The 25601-nt window shown below is 38.1% G+C and overlaps 1 protein-coding gene across 2 annotated transcripts in view; it reads right to left on the reverse strand.

The window, feature by feature from the left end:
- Positions 1–22059: 22059 nt before the first annotated feature.
- Positions 22060–25601, reverse strand: part of Snca (synuclein alpha) — a 105303-nt gene continuing 101761 nt past the window's right edge. For both annotated transcript variants that reach the window (XM_036181497.1, XM_036181496.1), the window contains exons 5-6: positions 24134–24217; positions 22060–22646 (exon numbers count right to left, since the gene is read on the reverse strand). In XM_036181497.1, the coding sequence (XP_036037390.1) occupies positions 22614–22646; positions 24134–24217 (117 nt within the window). In that variant the 3' untranslated portion in view covers positions 22060–22613. The remainder of the gene's footprint in view (positions 22647–24133; positions 24218–25601) is intronic.

A 25601-nucleotide genomic window follows, 5' to 3' on the forward strand; every position in this document is an offset into this window, starting at 1 on the left:
GAATAAATCTTTTCTTCTACTAGCTGCTTTTGGTCAGTGTTTATCACAGCAAAAGAGACCAAACTAGAACCATCTTTGCACCATAATTAATGGATGGCAGACATTATCATACTTCTTACAAAGCTGGCATTTAAATGAAATCTAATTACTTTTTTTGTTTTTTGTTCATTTTTGTTTTGTTTTTTAATTTGTTTAGTTTTGTTTTTATTTCAAGAGAATCTGTGTGTTCTTCTACACTCACTCACCCCTTATTGTTTAGAAAAAGGACCTGAACACTGTCATTTTCAGCAAATTATATTGTCCTTTAATAATAACTTCAATTTTTTCACATCATACCAAGAAACTGTTTTTTCCAGTTCTACAATGGCTAAAAGCAATATAGGAGTTGTTTTGCACCTGGTAAATTCTCTGCTTTAGATGATACTGTTTTGCTTGAAAACTCACTTGTAGGACTGATAACATAAAATTCCTACTAGAACAAGAAATTCCATGTAACCTTTTCTCCCACGATAAATGATGGGTCACACATTTTAAACTTGAAATTGTGAAAAATATGAAACGTCACTTTGCTTTCAAGGTAGTGTATTAGGCTGTGTGTCTATCCATGATGTATCCACCTATATATCCCTACATTTGTCTATCTATACATCTATCTTTGTTGGTAGAAAGCTTGGAACTTAAGACCTCAGGCACCCTAGGCAAGCATTCTGCAACTAAACAACAGCTGAGGTTGCTGTTATGCAGCACAGCTGGACCACTGGTACATTAGAATGGAAGGAAGGAGTCCTCCCTCCTCTTAGAGAAAGACTTCTGCTTTACAATGCAAAGGAGTCTCCTCCAGGGGATGGATGAGAATCAGCTGCCCTTTACTATTTTGGAATACACAGAAATGGCCCCATTGGGAGCTTTATTTTTCAGGTTGTTAGTCAACAATCCTTTCTCAGAAACCCTGGGTCACACAATTTAAATAAATAGAAACATTTTTTTTTTCATAGCATTGTGATCCAGACAGTAGGACTGATTTCTTAGCAGTTTGGACATGCTGCAGGCTGATGTTCTGCTTTAGATCCTAAAGTGGTTAATGTTGCCAACTTGACAAGCACAGAATTCCTTAGACAAGCCTCTGAGAACACCTTGGAGGGATTATCTAGATTATGTTAATTGAGGCAAGAAAACTTATTTTAACTGTGGATGATATGGTTTTTGTAGGGAACTGTCTTGGGGTGAATTAGAAGGAGAAAGTACATGGAGTAGAATAGAAGCATTCATCTCTCTACAAGTAAGGACCAATTAACAAACATGGAAGTTTCAATAACAGATGAATCCATCTATGCTAACTGTGTGTTCAGGCCCAAGTCCAGAGAAACCACCACTGGAGATTATTGGAACATGCCAACTGATGATGTTAAAACAGTATTGCTTTGACTAGTTGCTTCTTATCTTTGGCATTTATGCCAGCTTAGATCTCGTTTCCAATAGTACTTGAAAACTTTTTATTTCCCACCTTTCTAGCACATGACTGCTCTGAGGAAAAGGCCTCTTCTGGAATTACTATGTGAATCTTTCATATATTTATGAATCATTGCAATATAAATTTGTCCATTTTTAAGGACTGCAGGATTCTACCTGTGAGAATCATTTCATTTCAGGCATATTTCTGGAAACAAAACTGGCATGCATTTGAAGTACTTTATTGATCCTAGTAGTATTTAGTCTCCTTCCTTGGTTTATTTTGATTATATGAATGAAGAGATCATCTTGTGGCATACAATTATCTAGCTGCAGTGAAGACAGGTTTTCTTAAGCTGTCTTTATGGTGCCCTGTCATTCCTGTTCCATGACTGTCCCTCCAGTCCTGCTCTTCATCGCACTAATTATAATCATTTTGCTTTAGACAGTCATGTGGCAGCAGTTGGTGCATGTTATCTTGAGATTCTGCCATTGTCAGTTATATTACTGAGCCCTATGCCAGAACAGGGTTCTCTGCTGTCTTTTCTCACCTATGGAAGAAATTTCACCCTCTGTTCTCAGTGATAATGTTCTCCTCTTGTGAGAACATCATATACTATTTTAGTAAAACAATATTCTCCTCTCCTACCCATCAAATGTGGTCAGTTGGTAAATTTTCCGATCTTAAACTCATGATCATTCTAATATTCCTGGTTCCTCTTATTTGCTCTGTAGTTGTTTTATATTTATTCTGCTTTTCATTGGACTTCCAAATTCTACTCAAGCATCATAGCTGCAAAATCTCCTAGAGTCCTTACCAAATTTTAAGATGCTGCATGGCAGTGCCACTGTATCAGAAGACCCTTCATTTTCCAGACTTCTGTTCCATTCACACACACACACACACACACACACACACACACACACACACACACACACACACCCAACCTCTCAGTCTAGCATGTGCAGAATCCACCAAATCCCATTTATAGTTTTCTGGCTCTTGCTAATGTTGGAGAAGATTACAAAGCTACTTAGGGAGTAATCAGTCCTCTCTTTGGGTTCTAGCACTTCACTGGCTGGTTAATGCTACATCTTGATGCTATGTATTGCTCTGTGGTGAGGGTGGAGAAGAAGCTTGAGTTCTTAGGTGGTATTCAAGGTAGAGAATGCTGCCTTGTTTTCAGGCAGAGAAAAGAGGAAACCTCTGATCAGGAGGAGTAAGGAAGTTACACACCCAAGAGTGTCAAGAGAACCCAAGGTTAGGGATATGCTGCTCTACAGACCATCCCACATATCTGAGTCTCACTGTTTTCCCACTTTAGCCTTGTACATTATGGTTGAGATTTTAGCCTTCTGTGATGTTCTGCTCCTGGTCCTGATCACCCCGCTCCACATCAACAGCTGTAAATGTGAGGGTTATTTGACACTGGCCAGCAAGTACCTCTAACTTCTCAGACTTCCACATTTCCCTTTTGATCTGGGATCATTTACACTTGCAGTTTTCCTTACCTTCCTTACTTCATGTATTTCTAGTTAGTACTCCTCTGAACATCTCATATGGATGTGTCATACAGCATGTGATCTGTCATCTGGTGTCTCCTTCCATTCCTGTGGAACAAGCTTAAGAGCCAGCACTCCTACCAGGCCCCATTGCATCTCCCTTCTTCTTTGCTAGTCAATATTCAAAATGATTCTCAAGTCCTTAATTCAATGCTTGGTGCAATGCAGTTTACTGAATATGTAAATATCAGAACGCTTTTATGCTCTGTGTACCAATTTTTGTCAACTCCAATAATGAATTGCTTGTTAAGGTAATTAAAGTTTAATTAGGATAATCTTATTTTTTTTCTCTTTAAGAGAATCATTTTTAAAATTTCATTGTGTATACCCTTACACATATTACTGTGATCCATAAGAATATTTTGATTAAAACATGCAATATACTGTGTGTGATCTCCAGTGCCCACCTCCTGTTTCTCCCTCAGCCTCTCCTCTTAATTTTCCAGGCTCCCCTAGACACTATCATTTCTATTTTCATGTCATAGACACAGACATGAATTTCATTATAAAATTTAGAAACCACAAATGAGAGAAAAATATAGATTTGTCTTTCTGAGTCTGGCTTAACTCATTTAAAATATATATCTCCAGTAACAACCATCTTCCTTCAAATGACATAGCTTCATTCTTCTTTATGGCTTAAAAATCCATTGTGCATATATTTATTGCTTTCTGCATTGTTAGATATCTAGTTGGGTTGTATAACAGGCTATTGTGAATAGTGCTGCAGGAAACATTGATGAGTAAGTGTCTCTATGGTACATTGATTCGGGGTCCTTTCAGCCAATACTCACGAGAGATATAGATGGGTTGTATGGTAGATCCGTATTTAGCTTTGTAAGGGACCTCCATATTGATTTCCATAGTGGTTAGTCTACTTTACATTCTGACCATCAGTGCACATGAAGGAACTCTTTTGCTCAATGTTGCCTGCATTTGTTATTGCCATCTTAATGAAAGTCACTCTGACTGGGATAATATTTCCCACAATCTAATTTTAATCTGCATTTCATTGATGGCTAGTAGTAAGACTGAACATCTTTTCACATGGTGGTCATTTGTGTTTCATCCTTTGAGAACGTCTGTTCATTTCATTGACTCATTTATTGATTATGCTGTCAGATTTCTTATTGTTCAGTTTTTTTCAGTTCTTTGCATGTTCTAGATATTAACCTTTTATCAGATGTCTAGCTAGCAAAGATTTTTCTCCCATTCTGTAGGCTGCCTCTTTTTTTTTTTTTTTTTTGCTTTTCGAGACAGGGTTTCTCTGTGTAGCTTTGCGCCTTTCCTGGGACTCACTTGGTAGTCGAGGCTGGCCTCGAACTCACAGAGATCCGCCTGGCTCTGCCTCCCGAGTGCTGGGATTAAAGGCATGCGCCACCACCGCCCAGCCAAGGCTGCCTCTTTATTTGTTTCTTTTACTATGCAGAAGCTTTTAACTTTCATGATGCCAAGTGGACTAATTCTAACACACCTAAAATGAGTTTTATCTTTTTCAATGAATCTAATTCACCATAAGAAATAGATTACAGCTAAGTTAATGATTATCTTATATTTAAAACTGGTGACTCCAGTCTAATATGTATAGTTTGTGACTATGCCTCTTTTGCTCAGGTTTCTTGGAAGTGACCAGTAAGATTCTTGTCATAGATTTCTCCACATGTAATAGAATAAACTGCAGCTAGAGCTCTGGGTTCATTGTAAAATCAACTAGACAAATTGTGGGAGCCCATTTTCAGGTTCCTAGTGGCTTTACCTAGCAGGTCTGCATAGACAGGATGATTGGACCCCAGGCCTGAGTGGGTCTGAACTTGGCTGTGCTGAGGGGAGGTCTTTTGCTTCACCCCTTGGCATTTCTATAAACACCCTAGGGCAGAGACAGTCAGGGCCCATTGGAGGGCCTTGTTCCAGGCCCTCTTGAGGCTATTCTATATTTTCTGTTTATCTCCACAATCTAAATTCTTCTATCTAATATATCCTGCTACTCTCATCAAGAAAACTATGGGGAACTGTGGGGTTGGTGGGTAGCTGCCCTGCAACAAACATTGGTGAGTTAATTTTGTTAAGTATAAAGATACCATCTTTACATATGCACAAAACACATGCAATTCAATTGATTATAACTTGTGAAGGATATTGTCCATTCTGCCTTCACTGGTGGGACATAATGAAATCCGTGCAACAGCCCCTCCCCATGTTATCTACACTCACAGAAAATCCTGTGTTTCCTTCCCTGTGCAATTTTATTCAAGGCAAGATAGCATGCTATTGTAGAGGGGATGCCAGTGAAGCTTGTTTGTATCTTTTGGTAGAGGGTCAAGGGCTCCAAATGTGAAAGAAAGAGAGATGTAGTTTGTGAAACAACCCTGGTGTTTGCCATATGCTATTCACCAGTGTGCCAAATGGAAAGGCACCCATCTCTTCACTGACATCCACTCTTGCTTAGTTCTTCCCTGCTCTGCTGGTATGTGGTCCTGCATCTAAAAGCACAAGTGAATGCACAAAGAGTACCATTCTATTTTTGTGATTTCTGCTCTTGCTCCAGTCCCTTGATATTGCTCCAGCTCAGCAGTTAGCTCCTCAGACAATGAGATTTCTTCAACATGCAATTTCCTGTTCTCCATCCATCAATCACATGGACCAACAAAAGGAATTCATTTAATGAGTTAAGTGCTTGGTTATTATAACCAAGAGGGGAGAAAGCAAATATTGCTATTTTTGACCAGAGTGTCCTCTTATAACAGCCACTAGAAACTGCTCTATCCCTAGTGAACTATGACCATCAAGAATCACCCAGTTTCTTCATGATGTTACTCTATGATGGGCAGAAGAATAAGTATGGGGCTTTTTCCCTTAAGAATAAAGGGCAGATATGTAATTACTGGGAAAAGTCAGTGGACCTTGTTGCTGTTTTCTCATTTGCATATCACTTGAAGAGTAACTGTAGATCTCAGTAAATTCTGAGTATTGATGTAAATAAGGCTGGCATACAATTAACAGCTTCTCTAGCAAACAAGTTAAAAAAACATCTTCATTAATTTTATTGAGGGAAGTTGGTAATAGAGTAAAATGCATTTATCTAAGAGAAGTGAAAGCTCCATAGCTCACATAGTTCAGAAGGAAACCCTAGTTTATTTGTGCAACAGGACTGAGCCCAGATATTTTTGATAATTATACCATGACACACAAAATGTGCTCCATTCTTTTATAAAATTGCTTTTCAGTGAGGCTTTCAAGGTCCTAGATACTTCAGTAAAATTGATGCATCCCAGATTTGAAAAATGTCTCAGGAGGAAAGAAGTGAACAATAAGGCTGACTAAGATGATTTTTAAAATTCAATGTTTACTTTCCAAAATAACACTGAAAGTGTTTGGATGCTGGTATCTGCATTGGAAGGGAAAACTGAGTGTGTGTGTCATTTGCTTTGCTAAATGCAGGGGTAATCTGCCCTAACTTCTGAACAACTATTATCTTAAATGTATATTTATCAATTTTGATAGCCATTAAAGTTTAATTTGATAGACTGTCACACTCTTCTTATAGATTGTGGAAGTAGCTCTTTGTTCCTGTGTGTATCTCTAATATTTCTCCCCATCTGAGAACTACAGTTCCTACCCAGGGATGCAGCTCCACCATTCACAGCTCTATTCAGTTGTTTGTCTCTGATCTGGATGCCTCATTTAGCTCTGGCAGTCAGACTACCACAAAAATTTGGAAAGTGGGACTGAAAGATACAGAAGTTTGTGCTTCTGGCAGCTGGGTCTCACCATGGCAGTGCACAGACCTGGGGGTTTCTGAAGCCTGGCCTGACCCTGCTAAGCTCTGCATTCTTTTCTTTGATATTCGCTAGCATCTTCCTAAAAAGCAGATTTATTTAGTCTAGACCCAGATGGTGTTTGTTACTTGCAAAGATAGGAATCTTAACTAATGCCTAAAACCTATCTTTATCATACATATACGTGTGTCTACCATTGATGTCATTCCCATATCTTCAGCTTTTTAATAAAGATAGAACAAACCAAATTCAATCTGTAGCACAGCAGAAAACATGAGAGAGATTTTTTTCTCTGAAGATTTGTACTCATTAAAATGCTTTTATTAACTAAAATTAAACAAAAATTCAGCAATATTTTATACTAAAACTCCATGTATTCTAGTTCACAAAATAATATTGTTATGAATATACCTATTATAATATCAGTAGACTGTGTCCATCACTTCTATTGCTCAGTACACCCTACTAAATTTTTATATTGCCATGTTCTAACTAGTGACAAAATTATGGAAGACAGCTGTGGAAGAATGCAGTACAGTGAAGGTCTTATCAGTACTTGAAATAGTTACACATTGATAGAGGCTTTGTAACAACACAAAGTCCCTAAAATACCATAGTTTATAATTATTATTTAAACATACAACCTCTTGTCATCCTAATGATGAGGATAGAAACCTTCAGCTATGCCCAAACAGCATTTTATAAATGAAGACACAAGTTAGTGATGGCATATCTCATTTACTCTGAAATGAAAGGAGAGGTACATTAAAACACACACACACACACACACACACACACACACACACACACACACACCCCTTATCTTGGATAACATTGTAGCTATCTTTATCATCTTCTTACCATTAGTTTCCTTAGATTCTGAAACTGGTCTTTGTGAATACATAAGTGACCCATAATATTTATTGGATCAAAGTTTGTCTCTCTGGGAGTCTAATGAAATTCTGCCAGTGAAAATATCAAGCTGGTGACATCAGGAAGAACATGGTACCTAAAACACTGCTAGTTTGGGTAGAAGAACTTCAAGGAGAACACCACGAACAACCTAAATGAAGTCCTGGAGAGAGGTGAACAGTGGACAGGAGTGAAAAGGACAGCTTGCATCCTTTTCCTTTTCTGAAGTTGCATCTATGACTTTAGCAGAAATATAACATCAGGAATGTCAGTCCTACTAGTATACCTGGAAGATATTGTACAGAAAGTCTGAAGACTTGTGACAGCTGAGTGCTTGACCTGCTAATCACCCCTCTGTGTGTGTGTTGGACATTGATACACACTAGAAGAGACTTCAAATCCTGATAATGCTGAAGGGAAAATAAAGCTCTTGACTTCCCCAAATTTATATTTTACCCATGACTCTGTAATTGCCAGAGTGTAAAGGTACAACGTTATCTTTCCTTCCCTGTCTGTTACTATTCTGTCTCCTTTTTTTTTTTTTTTTTTCAGTAGACTAGCTGACTAGTGAGGAAGAGATCAGAAAGAACAAGGCCAGGGCAACTGGGCCCTGGTAAATAAAGGAAATGTAAAGCACATTCTGTGGACCTATTGGTCCATTTATCATTTGCAAAAGTATGGATATTCTTATTGTAAAACTGCACAGTACCAAAACTACAATAACATGCTTTAATAATGAACCAATTAAAACTTGCCAGATCTGAGGGCTGGAAAGATGGCCCAGTGGATAAAGTGTTTACTGAGCAAATGTATGAATCTGAGTTTGGGTTCCTAGAACCAATGTAGAAGCCAGGTGCAGAAGCATACATCTGTTATTCCAGTGTTCCTATGGTGAGAGGGTAGCAGAGACTAGAGATTCTCTGGAAGCCTGCAAGCCTGGGTCATGAAATGAATAACAAAAGAGACATTATCTCAAACAAGGTGGAAGTTGAAGACCAGCTACTACTATACCTGTATGTCCTTGCACATAGTGTGGAATTACAGTTACATACACCTCAGGCTTTGGAAAGAACATGCTTATTAAAATTTAACAGTTGGCCACAGGACATGGTGATATCAAGTTAGTACTGACCAGAGAGCTTCATGCCTGCTGGCCAGCAGTCATAGTACTAGAAAATGCTATATAAGTTCCTTGGAAAGAAAAGTCATCAACAGTTTTACCCAGTTGTGAACCCTGTGAGCTACAATACTGACCAGCATGTCAAGATATGTCGATGTGCATGCAGCAAGTAGCACAAATGTTAAGGGAAATAATCAACTGCTTTTTATTGTATTCAAGGTGTGTACCAGAAAAGGAAATATTATATGCCTGGTACTGTAAATCTGACCCATGGGAGCTCAAGGCCACCAAGGTTCACTTGAAATTATTATTATTCTCATATGGACATACTATTAAGCTGCCTCTAAATTCACATTTCAATACCCATAAACTGGTGCAGTTTTCAGTCCTAATTAGAGGTTTCTTTGTGCATTGGATAACGGTTAAAGCAGAAACTCACAACTGATGGAAGTGCGCCGAGTGTCTGTGGAGCGTTCAACCACCAATGGAACATCTGTCACCTCTTCCTCAAGACTCAGAGACCATCGAAGAAAAAGAAGGGAGGAAATACTAAGAGTCAGAGGTCAGTAAGGACAAAAGCAAACAACACCTCCTGCACTCAACAGGATGATGCAATCATGAACTCACAGCATCTATGGTTACCTGAATAAGACCCTCATAATATCAAGGCAATCAACATAGCATGGGGTTGGAAGGAATTCATGAGTTCTCACCCCTAACTGAGAAGCTGTGAACAGCTGATGGCTTCTCAGGCAGAGACAGTTTTCTTAAGGGTCTAGATCTAGTACCTGAACTATTCTCCAGTGCATGGCCCCAAATCCATGAGTGTATGGGCAGAACAAATTGGACTCAGTTATTCAAAATAAGAAAAGAGAATGTAACATGAAATTGAGAGAAGTTGGGAGGTAAGATGCTTATGGGAGGAGATGGGGAAGAAATGCAGGATTAATAACTTTAAAATACACTATTAATTCTCAAAGAATTAATAAAAATATTACATTAAAAACTGTTAAAAAGCTTCAAAAATACTTTGGTATAGAAGGTTAATTTACCTTTCAATTTTAAATATCTACCTAACTTTCTAAGAACCAGTACTTGAAATAATATATCTTATAAAAACTGACATTTTAGTCTTTGATTTGTGAGGCAGTAATTATACATAATTGTGATGCTCTGGCTTCCTAACCTTTTCTGAGTCATGTCCATTTTAGAAGTGGATGAAAATAGGAAAGTGTCTAGCCCAAAAAATTGCATAGACATATGGTCATTGAATTTTATATAAAATGCACAATTTGCATATTATTTAAGTGTGATATTTTAATCTACTATTGGACACTGTAATGAGGAAACCTGAACTTTTCAACTCTTTTTAAAAAATAAGATTTATTTCTGGTTTTTTTTTTTCATTTAACTGTGGATAATTTAAATTTAATTTAAATTTTGGAATTTTATTCCTACCCTTTGTTTAAGTAGGTGCTTTACACACTTGCCTGGCTCTTTTGAGTGACCTGAAAAGGGAATATATAAAGACAAGAGTGCTGCAGCTCCTTGACCACATCCATAAGTGTGATGTAACATGATATAAATATTACAAATTCTTGTGGCTTAAGCAACAGTTCTGTGGTGAAGAGTGCTCACTGCTTTTCTAAAAGACCTGAGTTCAGTTCCCAGCAGCCACATTGGGTAAACCATAATTACCTGTAACATAGCTCCAGGGGATCCTACATCCTTCTTTAAACTCTATGGTGTGGGCACTGCACTGGTGTGCACATAGACACAATTAATAATAAAATAAATGTTTTTAAAAGAATAGAAACTCTTAAATGTGTTTCTGTAGTGTAAACTTCTGACACATTTAGAGCAGTGGTTCTCAGCCTCCCTAAGTGCTGTGACCCTTTAATACAATTCCTCATGTTGTGGTGACTCCCACCCATAAGATTATTCTGTTGCTTCTTCACAACTACAGTTTTGTTACTGTTATGAATCATAATGTAAATATCTGATATGCAGGATATCTGATATGCTACCCCAAAGGGTTCAAGACCCACAGGTTGAGAATCACTGCATTAGAGTCTACATGCTATTGTTACTGATTTCCAAAGCTACAATATTGAGTTTAGCAACAGATTTATCACAGCCATGTGAGTAGCGAGGAACTCACTTTTTATGTTATTTTTCTCTGTGTGGGTTATGATGCTGTAAGGTCATATTTACATGTTTCTTTGAAACCTAACTTAATACTGTGTTCATGGAGTTATTCTGAATCAACAGGCATTTTGAAAATTACCAATTCTATCTAAGATGAAGTAAAAGAGAATATTTTTGCATTAGTAATACAGCTTTAAACTTTATTTCAAAGATCTTTCCAGTTTTTTGCCTGAATCTCTTATTCTTCCAGTTTTTATTTATTTATTTTTAAATAATCCTCACAGTAGCAAGAGAAAGAATCACTATAATGTAAACTTATAGGTATATCTGTTTAGGTAGTATTTTAATTTGATGGCATCTTACTCTTAAAATTTGACTTTTTTCCTTTTATGATTTTTTTTATACCACTGAAGGTGAGAAGGCAAAACTCTAGGTCTTACTAACAATACTTTAGTTATAGTAGAGCTTATTTCATCTCTAAAAATGCATAAAATGCCCCAATTCTCAACTTATATCTAATGTTTAGAGGCTAAGATATTTCCTAGGTTCACATAAGAAAGGTGTCAGAACAAAAACAAAGACTAAGCACACAAACAGGACAAAGGTGTTCATATTGGAAAAATGGAAAACATGTTTCCCTTTTTAATAACTTCAAAATCTCAGGACCTGGTTGTGCTTGCCCATAGTCTCAGCACTTAAGAATCAGAGAACAATGTTGTTTGAACCCATGAGTTTGAGGCCAGCCTGGGTACCTAATAGGACTGCATGCCCAGAAGTAGATGGCCAATACAAAATAAACTCTGTCTTTTTGGAAAATTTTTATCTCATATCGCTTTGTTTGGGCATTTTTTAACCTTAATGTTCTTTTCCCTGTATCACATGGTTTCTATTTCTTTCTTTTTCTATTTTTTATTTACATGTTTGTTTTCTAAAGAGAGAGAGAAAGGGGTGTGGAGTTGGATGGATGGGGGAGTAGGGAGGATCTGGAAGTTGATGGGCAGTAAAAAAAATACTGTGATCAGCATATATTGTAGAAAAAAATCAACTAAAAGAAAAGATGGTGTCTCTAAAGAATAATAATGATTATGACTTCAAAACACTGGGTCAAACTTGCTGAAATAAATAAGAACTTGTCTTTGGGGAAAAAAGTCTTGAGGCTAAAGCTCAGTGACTGTAGCCATGCTTGGTGGCATAAGGATATGCTCAGAGAGATACATCTCTGAGTAATTCCATCACTGTACACACATTTTGGACCTAGAAAGTGCTAGTCTGTCACTATTAACTAGGCACACTGTCTTGCATCAAGAGGCATGGCAAACAGGTGCAAGACTGTTTTCTAAGTAAACTTTTTTTCTAAGTAATTCTAAAATGAATAATCACAATCTAAAATGATGAATAAACACATAAACCAGCCAAACCATTATTCATTGTCATTACTGAGTGTTTGGTATATAATTTTGTGCTATGTTCTTGTCATAACTGACAGCATTGTAGGTTTGTTTCCCATGCATTATTATGAATGTAGACTCTGTGGCACTTGGTGATGACAGTGTGTCATCATGGCACAGAGCGAGAACAGCTCTGGCCTCTATTGTGATTGTGATCTTACAGGAACACTGTAGTCATATGGTCTGTTGTTCCCAAACATCACAACCATATACAGTTTACACAGTAGCCAGGGTTCAGTTTCCTTTTACTTTGGTGTCTCCTAGGACTGTGGAGACTGGAGAGCCCTGCTCTAATATCCAGATATATGGTGTGCATACAGAAAAATCACTCTCATTATTTTAATACATTTTGCACACACACACACACACACACACACACACACACACACATCTGTATCTTTTCAAAAGTAAGTCCACTTGCCAATCTCAAATGAGAAAACCCTTATGTGGCTGGCCCAGTTTGTAGTCTTGTCTCTTGTGTAGTTGCTTAATTCACACCTGCTGCTTCTCCATCTGCTAAAATTTTAGATCAGTGAGACCTTCCCAAAATATATGGAAAATGTCAAACACAATCCAAAAAAGCACTGTCTTCTTCAAGATTATGGTGTCCTAAGCTGACTGATGCTTTTCCTATATTAGCACTGCATCTCTCTCTCTCTCTCTCTCTCTCTCTCTCTCTCTCTCTCTCTCTCTCTCTCTGTTTCATTAACCTGGAGTCTGAATTTAAAGGATCAAGACAATTTGGTCATGGTTTAAAGAACAGAAAGATAGCATTTCAAAAGCAAATGCCATTGTGCTCAATGGGAAGTACTTGAAAGGTTATCTCTCCTATGCTTAGATGATATTAATCACATGCTTGAATAATATAAGAAGCTCTAATGATGTATTTTGACATTTAGAGAGTATCCAAACAGCTTCTATCTCCACCTTAATATATCTAGTATGAGAAATTTTACACAGAACAGTAATGTCCAATGACTTGATTTTTTTTTTTCATGCAGATATTTACTCTGAGCAAGATGGCTACAGAAACTAATATGAGGGATCCAAAAATATGTCCAGGAACTTGATGACATCATATTTTTGCAGATGTATACTTGGCTCTTAGCTTAGCTGGTTTTATGTTTTGTTCTTATTCCTTAATGTTTCAGCATGGAATTTGGTGTTTACTTCCCCACACATTTATATAAGCCTTGTATCTAACATTTCATTACTTAAAATTTGCCATTTCATGGTTCACAGCAATAAGGAAGATCTAGGGTTAAAGATGATCACAGTGGCTCAAAAGAATAAGATGCAATGAATTTCAAGCCTTAGAGAAACATATGTGTGTTCTTAGAGTTACATACTGGGGTATTGTCATTCTGTAGCATTGAATTCACTAATTGTTTTTGTAACAATAAAGTACTGATCCTAGAAAGTTTTACTTTTAAGTCACAATGGTGAATTGTGCAATGTTGGGTATTTCAATGAAAGCATTGAGCAATTAATAGGTTATACAAATCTCTAATTCTGAGCCAGTCCACAGCTTGTGGTCATGCTGGTGTAGAAATTCATGCCATCAGGCAGGACTGAGGCAAAATGTAGGGTTAGCCTCAGGGAGGGGGTGGTCTATCCAAACTAATTATTTGCTAGAGCCTGATATTAGAGACTGTGGAGATTAGATTTTCTTCCATCTGTATTACATCCTTGAAACTTTCATTTTCTATATCCTTTATCAATGTAGACTCTATCAAACTGCATCCTTTACCAAGGCAGGCTCCATCAAGCTGTTATGACTTGGCTCCCTCTGAGGGTATCTCACTGGAATAATCCCACCTGTAACTCCTCTTTGAACCAAGAAAATAAACACATTTGCCAGGATAAAAAGTAATGAACCACCTAGAAACCAGAACTTTTCCAGGGTATGCTTTTCAGGACATTCACAGTGCTCAATGCCAAGCAGATGCCTCCTTGTAATTAGTATATAACAGAATCTTAGTTTATCCCTGAAACAAAATAGAATGATGTGCGCATGAGGTCTTGGAAAATGTGACTCCATGTAAGTGGCAAGTGGAAGTTTTCAAAGTCCTACCTTGCCTTGGACATTGACATGTAGGAATATTTATTTTGGAACAAAATTAGTAGCAACATTCTGAACTTTATTCTAAAAATAGAAATTTGTTCATCTCTCAAAGTATCAAGAGCATAGTAAGGGCTTTCTTTTTAGCTGGCTGAATGCCTGCCCTGCATCTGAGTGCTCTACTTGATATGAAGATGCAGGGTGTTAAGGAGAGCTGATTGTTAATCATGTCATAACCTTCATGTCATGTGTGTGTTGGGGGGAGGTGTTTTTTGAGAGTTTTGTATGTTTTGGTCATATTCACCCCTACAACTCTTCCAGGATCCCCCCTTACTTACCTACCCAATGTTGTGTCCTATACAACTATTCCTGGGTGTGTAGTCTTCCACTAGGGTGTAGTTAACTTACCAAGGCTGAACTCTTTAGAGAAAATTGTCTTTTCCTCTCCCAGCAGATAACAATTGCCAAGGACCCCATGGCTAGATGTGAAATTTTGTGCCCAACTCCCATCTCCATGTTGAGATTTGGTCTGGCTTGGGCTTGCACAGGCTATGTATGTGCTGTTGCATCCACATAGGGGTTCATTGTGCAGCTGTCCTGATGTGTCCAGAAGACACTGTTTTGCAATCTTTCTCTGACTTTGTCTCTTACACTCGAAACATTCCTTCTTTGACAATGATTGCTGAGCCTTTGAAGGAGGGGATGCTATATATATGCTCCATTTAGGGAATCATTTTGAAGTCCACTATTCTGTGCATCTTGACCAGTTGAGGGTCTCATTGTTAATCACTGTCTATTGCAAATAGAAGCCTTTGAGATGAGGGCTTAAAGACCCACCGATCTATGGGTATAATGATAAAACATTAGGAGTCAGTTTAATACTATTTCTATTTAGCAAAATAATAGCAGTAGGTTCTCCATTAGGGCCTGTGACCCCTCTAGCCATAAGTCTCAGTTGGATAGTGGTGCAAGGTATGGATTTCATTTTGCAGAGCAAAACTTAAATTTAAATCCAAGCAGAAAGTGATCTGTTATCCCCCTCCCCCATGCTTGTGCCACTACTGTACCAATAATCATGTCTTGCCAGGCCAGTAGTTATTACAGATCACAAGGCTCATAGTTAGTATGGTTTGTGATTACTTTTCTCCTTTGGCAGCTGCATAGCACCTTCCAGCACTATGAAATCTAGCCAATAGGGATGAAACTTCCAGATCAGTACCACCTTGATTTATCTATGTCGTATGACTCAAGTACATGGTATCTTCAGGAACAGCATCATACCCTGTAATCACGTTATGGAAAGCTCTGCAATTCTAATGGTGATGCTCTGGCTTGAGTGAATGATGCTTTCTGCCATCAGACTTGTCTGGTAAATGCTACACATTTTTATGTCCAGAGTGCTGCTTTACCTGTATGCTTTTGTGACTCTTTGTTCAATCTTCAATCCACTATCTATTTTCTATTTATACATATCTATACTCTTCCCTGACCATTCCTTTTCTCCAAAGACAAGTCAACTTTACAATGTTTTTCCCACCGGCATGATTCATACCTCTGTACCTCTGTACTACAATGCAGTTACCATGCCTTGACAACATGTACAGATCACTCTACTGGACCCATTTCTTATGAAAAAGTGTTGTAATGTTTTTAGGTCTGTCATTATGGTGGCACTTGGGACTGGGGTAACTGCTTTTGGAAACATAGCAGAACTGACTATCTGAAAGATGTCCCTGTGTGTTTGAACTCCTAGACTAAAGAGGTAGAAAGTACAATTGGTTCAAATCCTTTGCCATTAGTAAGCCTGGGGATCACCAGTATTTGTTCTTCCGGAAAATATCCTGGTGATTAAGATATGTTTGACTACTAGAAAGTATAATTTGGAAGGGTGCCATTTGAATGTGCCATATCTTAAAACATTTGGTGATAATAGAAATTTAGTTAACTATTATATGCTACATTCTCTAGTTAAATTGTTATTATTATTAGAAACTTTTTATATTAAAAAGTCAGCAGTATTTCACAATCCAGTGTAATGTTTTGTGTCTGCTTTGGGGTGATAGTTGCTTGTTACATTGTAGGCAGGGTATTATTTGGAGACAAATTGGATACAGACATAAGATTAGCATTCAGCAGTTGAAAATGTTACACACACATTACATGTTAATTATCATATGTGAACATATCTGTTCTTAATACACTGCGTAATTAAATACGCAAGACGGCGGCGGACGGTCTGTGTGAAGCTCAGCTGGGTGGGGGTAGGAGCAGAAATGGAGAAATTTGTCAGCTGAGGAACTGCTTCAGGAATTCAAGTCAATTAAAAAAGTCAAGAGAAGTTATCATCTACAAAAAAGGATGTCTTTGTGATTTCAAGAAGAATTACTCCAGAGGAGGAGGAACCCATTTCTAATGCATCCGGGAATGGTCATAAAAATGGTGATCCAAAGATATTTCTAATGGCTTGGAACTAGGTCTGGAGGAAGCATGCAAAGCATGTCATTTGAATGTCTCTTGTCACCACAGACAAGACAGCCAGAATAATATGGATACCTGGAGCTCCCCTGAGACACAGCTTTGAGATACGCTAGGCTCCTCAGAACTGCATCATTATCCACCAGAACATTTCTGCTGAAGAAGATGTGATTACTTAACTTCAAAGACCATTATCAACCATCTTTAACACTGGTTCTAGTTCTGGTACCTTCATTTACCTGAGAAGATCTTTGAGGTTGTGGGGAAAGCATTATCTTTGTAATTACTACTTTGTTCATCCTGCTCAGGAAATGGCCTTGGGGAAATTATTTTCATAAGTTGCTAAGGTCTCTCAAGGTTGGTGGCTAGGGACGTCTGTCTTCAACACTTGAGAGTTTCTCATCATTCAACATGACACTCCATCTTCCACAGCAGGAGCCAGTCCTGCTGAATTACAAATACTGGCAACCTCTAAAGACTGGCCCTACCATTTCCACAGAGAACTGGGAGAGGCCACATACAACAAAGTCTGTATGTAGGGATTATATTTTAAGAGTTTGTTTTGTTAGGAGTTATAGCATTGGATAATAATGTACTACTATTCTTAGTTCCCAAGGCTGTAAAAAAGTGTGAGTGTCCAGAATGTGAAATGCCAAGTTCATGTTGTTCTATTCACTGGCTGCCAACCTTACCCCTCAGGGTGGTCCACAGGCAGCTGCGACAGAAAGTACCTCATCTGTCACTTTCTCTTAGCTGTCTTCAACCACAAGAATAAAGGAAAACAAGCAGAACTTTTCCTGAAAATACACCTGCTGGCATCTCAGCTGTTTCTGGGATAATGTAGAAGCTGTCACATACACATTATCTTCTTTGAGGTCAAACATTCAACCCAATAGGAAGGACATGGGGGAAGATTGAAAATGGATTAGACTTAGGAATCTGATGGACATTCATATCTGGCTTTCAAAGTTATTTTTTTTTCTAGTCAATAGATCAATGAGTTTTAGATCAGTGTTTTATATTTTACCATGATATCTTGTTACCGTGATGTTTATCTTATTACCATGATGACCAGAACTCTAATCTAAAGCACTCTAAAGTTTACCTATATGTATATATGTATCCCTCTTTCTATCAGCCTCTTATCTCACCCAGATGAGAAGCTAAGTGGCATGATGAGCAGAGCTGAACCTAAAGATAAACGTGTTCTGTCAGCATACTATTTATTGATAAGACACACATTCATCTCCCAGCAATTTATACTTGTTCCAATAGCTTAATAATATTCAGCTAACTCTATATATGGTAGCACTTATATTTATTAAACTATTGCAATGTTCCAACTGCAGTTAGTTAATAGCTTATGGCTCTAGTCCCCAAGACAGTTCCAACATCATCTAAATCCTGTTAGGTGTGTTCTACTGAGAGTATATATAAATTATATAACTGAATGTATGTGACATATTTCTTACATAGCTTAAAAATAAAACATATTATAGCCAATAATAGCAACATTAGCTCACTGAGCATTTACTTTAAGCCAGGAATAATCCAGAGCATTCTACTTAATATTTACCTTTTGCACAGTAATGCGTTGAAGTACTATGATTTTTTTGAAGTATATACATTTTTTGGCAGATAAAAAGAGGCACCCATCTGAGTATCAAGGAATTTGTTCAAAGTAATACTGGAAGTATGTTAACTAATCTTCAGTGGTCTTGTCTTCAATATTCCTTCTTCCAGCCTCCCCAAGAATACATCAATGACCTTTCTGCATCAAGAGTATTATATCCTTCCTAAGGTAAGCACTTAGATTTGCTACTATATTGCTAATATTTGACTTTTCTGGATCCCACCTTTACTTTTATATTCATGAATATGGGTCAGATTCTATCTCCTCTCAAGATATGAACATGATACTTATTTACCTACAAAAGGCAGTTAAGAAGACTTGGAGGGACATAATTAAAATGCAACAAATTTCCAAGGCACCATATCTTGCTGTGTTGCCATAGAAACAGTGGGAATTTCTGGTCACTGACCTTTGAGGGAATCCAAGGATACATTTTCATAAGGCTCATAAGAGAAGCCAACCAAGGAAATTAATCTATGGTTGCAGGTGCAACATTTTGAAATGCCCTGTGTAATCCTGGATGATTTTAGAGTTAAATTATATTATTCATTCTTACTGTAGAATTAAATTACAGCTTTTTGAAGAAACGCTTTTAACTGATTATAATAGAATCTAAGATAATCACAGCTGGTATAGGAGCAGCAAAGAAAAGGAAATCTTAGAGGAGTATACTGGGATTATTGGAAGCAAGTCACCTTTTAAAAGTTCTGATGCTGTATCTGTTTGTTAGGCTTAGGCATAGGCAAAGCATAACATATTTCTTCACTGTATCAAAAATGTAAAAAAAAAGAAGCTTGTAACAAAATATTAAGTTATCATCATTTACAAATGAAAATTCTTAGTTCACTCCCTTACTATGTAATATATTTGTACATTAAGATATTTCAGTGATAAATCTGATAAATAAACATAATTAAAAATCTTACTTATGTGGATACTAGATGTAAAGCAAAGTATAACCAGACAACCCACAGCTCCAGGGGAAGCTAGCTAAGAAGGAGGACCCAAAGAGGGATGCATGACTTTCCCTAGGAATGGGAAATAGATGAGACCTCCATGACTAAACTGAGGATGAGGGGTGGTCAATGGAGGGTAGGGGGTGGGGGATGAGGATATAAGGAAAGGGATGGTCTAGCTGGAACAGGGATGTAGTGGGAGAGCAATGAAAGAGATTCCATGGTAGAGGGAGACATCATGGGGATAGGGAGAAACTAGTTGCTAGGGAAGTTCCCAGGAATCCACAAGGATGATCCCACCTTAGACTACTAGCAATAGTGGAGAGGGTGCCTGAACTGGCTTACCCCAATAATAAGATTAGTGAATACCCTAACTGTTACCATAGAGCCTTTCTCCAGTAACTGATGGAAATAGATGCAGAAATCCACAGCCAAACACCAAACAAAGCTCCAGGAGTCCAGTCAAAGAGAGAAAAGAGGGATTCTATGAGCAAGGGGCATCAAGATCATGATGGGGAAACCTGCGGAGACAACCAAATCAAACTAGTGGGAACTCATGAAATTTAGACCAATACCCATGAAGCCTCCACAGGACTGGACTAGGCCATCTGCTTAAGCAAGATAATGATATAGCTTGATCTGCTTCAGGGGCTCACTGGCAGTAGGATCAGGATTCATTCCTGGTGCATCAGCTGTCATTTTGGAGCCCAGTGCTTATGATGAGACACCTGGCACAGCCTTGAGTCAGGGGGAGGGTCTCTGACCCACCTCTACTGAATGTACCAGGCTTTGCTGACTCCTCGTGGAGGCCTTACTTTCTTGTAGGAGGGAATGAGAGGTAGCGGGAGAGGCTGGAGGGGTGGGAGGAGGGAAGAGGGGGATATGTGATTGGTATATAAAAATGAATAAAAAATATCTTATTAAAAGTCCTACTTATTAATGAATTCATATATTTCTTTGGCCATATGGCAGAAACCAAGTACCAATGGAGAAGTGACAAATCTTGCCTTTTTTAGACCTTTGTTACTATTACATCTATATTTTCATTTTCTATTGAAAATAAATGACTAAAATCATTTAATTTTGATAAAATATCCATCAGAGGATGAGTAGTATTCCTAAGATCAGAAATCTCTCTTCAGATATGAAACTCTTAGAGCACACAAACAACTGAAGGAAAATAGAAACATCCTAATAATTGTACCTGGAGAAGTAGGTTCCACACTACACTGCTTAGACTTAATGAAATTTTTCTTATTTAGTTGCACATTCTTACTCTGAGAGACATTGTGAAGGCTGGAACTCCAGGCCCTGCCACTTACTAGTAAAACAGCCTTGAGCAAACCTCTTATCCAGTATCTTCTCAAGCTCGCTCATGGAGTATGTGAGACAGAAAATTGAATCTCTTAGTGTTGTTTTGAGAATTAAATGACCTAAAATTAAACATTAGAACCATACCTAACTCTATACTGGGATAAGAATTTTTTCTAATATCCAAACCCAAGGACAGGGCTTGCATGATCATGCCAGTCCTGATGAATTGCACTGACCAACACAGAAAGAACAAAGTGGGTGAGCTCACATAGGAATATAGCTTCCTCAGGGCAAGGAGAAGGGCAATGTGTTAAGCTTATAGTTAGAAGAATATATTTTCTTCTTTGGGGTGGGTTTAGCTAGCACTGTCTCTGGTAAAAAGAAAAAAATAACCCACTTTTCTTTGCTAAGTGTTGAGTTCCACAAAACTGTGTCTAACTTCAGATGCCAATAGCAAGTGCCAGGTCTTCTAGTTACTTCCAGCTTCTGACTTGGCTCCTAATTAGAGTTTCCCAAGATTCTCTGCTTAGTTTTCATTATTTTAAGGAGTGGTTCACAATTTATTCAGTATATCATCAGCTTATTGCAAAGTGGGACCAGGACCTGTCCTTAGTGCATGAGCTGGCTGTTTGGAACCTGGGGCCTATGCAGGGACACTTTGCTCAGCCTGGGTGGAGGGAGGAGGGGACCTGACCTGCCTTGACTGAATCTACCAGGCTGAGCTGAATCCCCCAGGATTCCTTGCCCTGAAGGAGAAAGGAATGGAGGGTGGACTGGGGGAGGGTGAGGGGGGGGTGGAGGAGGGAGGACAGGAGAATCCATGGCTGAGATGTAAAATTAAATTAAATTATAAAATAAATTAAAAAAAAAAAGAAATTCCAAGGTGAGCGGTTTCTTTCGGGAGGCCTTTGGTATGCTAATGTTCTTAGGAATATGTAAAAGGGAGGTAACCACTGTCACTCACACTTCCAGTGAACTGTTTCCAGGAGCAGCCAGCACTCAGAGCAGTACTGCAGATCAGAGCTGGCTCTGGGCAGTGGCACTGGGGAATCCCTCCTACAGGTGAATGATCCATCTCTCACCCCTCTCAATCTCTTAAGACAGTGTTGAAAACTTTAAATTCAGGTTCTTTGTGTCAGTAGTCATTTCTATTTATGTTCCTGATAAGCAAGGTTTCATTACTAAAATGAAATGGAAAAAAAATAATTTTGCAACGAGATGATATTTTATTTTAATGTTCACCATTTATATACAAACACAAGTTAATAAAACACATCACAAAACTGTAAAATTCATAACTGATATTTATAGGTGCATAGTTTCATGCTCACATATTTTAAAATATATATTAACAAATTTCACAATACATCATTCTTTGACAGAAAGAATCATTACGGACACCTAAAACTCTTGTAAGATAGCAAATCACAACTTCTCAAGAACAGCAACAAAAAATAGTGAAGATTTAGAAATAAGTGGTAGTCACTTAGGTGTTTTAAATATCTTCTAACGTTTTAGGTTTGAAGCCACGATATCCACAGCACACAGGACCCTGCTACCATGTATTCACTGTGTTGAGAGGGAAGCACCGGGATGCTGAGGGGCAGGTACAGGACGTCAATCACTGCTGATGGAAGACTTTGAAACACACTGTACAGCTTTGAGAAAAGGTCATGAATGGGCACGTTGGAACTGAGCACTTGTACGCCATGGAACAGTGGCTGGCAGATCTCAGGACATTGGGAGCAAAGACATTCTTAGGCTTCAGGCTCATAGTCTTGGTATCCTTCCTAACATCAGGGAAGAAGAGAGACAGAGAGAGAGAGAGAGAGAGAGAGAGAGAGAGAGAGAGAGACTTTTCAATGAAAGTGACAGTTATCAAGTGTCTACTTCACAGGAGAGAGAATCCGACCTTCCACTCACATAAAATTGATCCTCAGAACAGTATTTGGAACGTCTCTATTGCAAACATTTATTTATTTATTTATTTATTTATTTATTTATTTTTCATACTGATCATCTATAAGTTATGGGACTTGTCAGAGTTAGCTTATTAGGCCTAATTCCAGATGTACCATTTGCTTTGTGATCTTGTCCTACAGTATGAATTAGCTGGGGCTCCAGATTTGTTTCCCTAGCTGTGCACTGTAAGCTGTGAGCACCAAGGTGAACTGCCTGGGACCCCTTTCAGAGCCCTTGGTCCTGGAAGTGACAATGCTTAGGAGACAAGGGGCACTTGCTCTGCGTTCTCTCTCCTATTAGGAAACCGTTGGAATTCCTGGCCATCCGCCAGCTACATGAGCACACATGTGCAGTTCAGTAGCCAAGGAAGGGGCCTTACGTCCTATGTAATCCTTGCACTGCGTGATCACATAATTTGTGCCCAGCATGATCATGCAATCTGTCTGCATGCGTGGCGTAGCTCCATAAGCCCATATGCACATGTGCAGAGGAATCCATAAGAAGCAGGACTCAGAATCCTCCCCTCTTCCTCTTTTCCTTTTCTTCCCCACCCTCTCTTCCTGCAGTGTCTTCCAAAGGCCTGGTCACACTCTCTTCTGTCCCTCTCTTCTCCTAAGAAAGCTCTGATAGTGGGTTTTGTCGTGCTTTGTGGCCTTCTCACACTGTAACAGTGCCACTTAATAAATAACATTTGCACTGCCACATTAAAACCAAGAAACTCCACCTTCATGGAAGGTTTTATTGGCTCCTTTTTCTTTATTCTAAAGCCTAAGCCTCCTGGAAAAAAATGTGGACACATTTGCAATGGTAATAGCCCGAACTAACTGGATTAGGTAGCTTTCCTCAAGAATAACTCAAATTATATGGAGGTTCTGCTGTTAAACTAAACCTATCTTCAAACACTTGTTTTTGTTTTGTTTTATTTAGTTTTGTACTGTTTTAAGTAGATGTAAACTTAAATGACAAAGTTGGTGCTCTACAGTTTGTCCATAACCTTAATTATGTTCTCAGTCTTAATCTGTCATTTTTCTGTTTTCTAAGCATGATTAATAACTGTGTACTGTTGCTCAGACACGTCCATGTGCCTTTGTTTCTGGTTGTCTCTTGTACTAGAATGTTCTCTTCTCATTTTGATATATCATGTCTCCCACACAGAGCAAAATCATTTTCTCTAAACTTTTTTCTTGGTTGACCTACCCAGACCCTAATTCTGGGGGAAATCTGATAGTCATACGGTTTTGGTGGTACCTGTTGGCATGATCCAAATTCAACACCTCAACCATTTTTCTTAGTTTTCTGTATATAGGCCATTTACCTCTGAAGGCATTTCATAAGCCTCACTCCCAGGATCCACAGGCATGTCTTCCAGAATTCCTTCTTGTGGGTACCCTTCTTCACCCTACAGACAAAGAGGGAAGCGCAAAGTACAATGAGATATCATCTTAACTTTTGAAACATAATTAAAAAAAATCTATGGGACACTGGAAGGACTGTTGTCAGAACTGCACTCTTTAGTACTACCAATGGAATTCTAATGGTATTCCACCTCGAGAAAAATACTGTGCAAGCATGGGTTACCAGTCTGAAGAGTACAAAGTTTTTACCCAGGTAACTAGGAAGTTGTCAAAGCTAGAGTCCATAAATTCTCTCCATAAAAACAATGCAGTCATAACACAATGGTTTATAATCAATGAATGATGATGAATCAAATAATGGTAATGTATTAAATTATTATAAAAAAACATGTTAATTTTCTAACAATGAGAACCTACCTATGGAGTAATGTTTAACAGGACATCGTTTTTGTACAGAACCCATGTAGTATTTGAATGTAAAAGTAAAAATGTCCAAAACAGTAAAACAAATATTGACAGATAAACTATTATTTATTTTTCCCTAAATTTTGTAAGGTAAAGTATATATGGTTTGTAATTCACTTATAACTTACTTTTATTTTATGTGTATGAGTATTTACCCTGTATGTATGTCTGTGCACTATGTGCATGCCTGGTATCCACAGAGGCAAGAAGAAAGCATTATATTCCCTAGAACTGGAGTTATAGACAGTTGTGATCCTCCATATGGGTGCTAAGATTTGGGCCCTGTGGAATAAGAACCTGTGCTTAACAACTGAGCCATATCTTTAAGCCCCAATAATTCATTTTTAAATGATGGCAAATAAATAAGCTCTCTTCTCAAATATGAAGTTTGAAAATATACATACTTAGAGTTAAAAAACCAAAGACAAAATTAAAACTGTTTTTCAGGTTATCTCTCCATAAATGTAGACTCCCTACCATTCAGCCCAACACAATGCAGCTTATTTGTATTCTCCATCAAAAGTCTTCTGTTCCTTTCCATTTGTTCCAGCAAGATAATTATTAAATGACAAAGTTCAGTAAAAATTCAAAGATTAGAGATGCAGCCAGAGTCTAAACGGGCTCATTAAAGATGTCAAAAGATACTCAGTTATGTGGACAATATCCTTGGGTAAATGCTAACTCCACTGCTTTTACCATAGACACAATGGGCCAGTAGACAGAGGAAAGAGACAATGGTCAACAGTGAGGCATACTTTTGGTAGCTGGAGAGAAAGCTTATAGATCATCCTATCATGCTTTCTGGATATCACCAATCTGTGTTAACAAACCCAGAGAGACCAATTTGCTTATAAGTTAAATAAATTACAAACAATCCCACAAATACCTCACTTCAAAATGTGGAATAAGATATTACTTTCACAGTATTTCATACGGTAGTGTAAGAATCCAAGTTTTTGTTGT

The sequence above is a fragment of the Onychomys torridus genome, chromosome 3 (genome assembly GCF_903995425.1).
Source record: "Onychomys torridus chromosome 3, mOncTor1.1, whole genome shotgun sequence".
In the NCBI taxonomy this organism is placed as follows: Eukaryota; Metazoa; Chordata; class Mammalia; order Rodentia; family Cricetidae; genus Onychomys; species Onychomys torridus.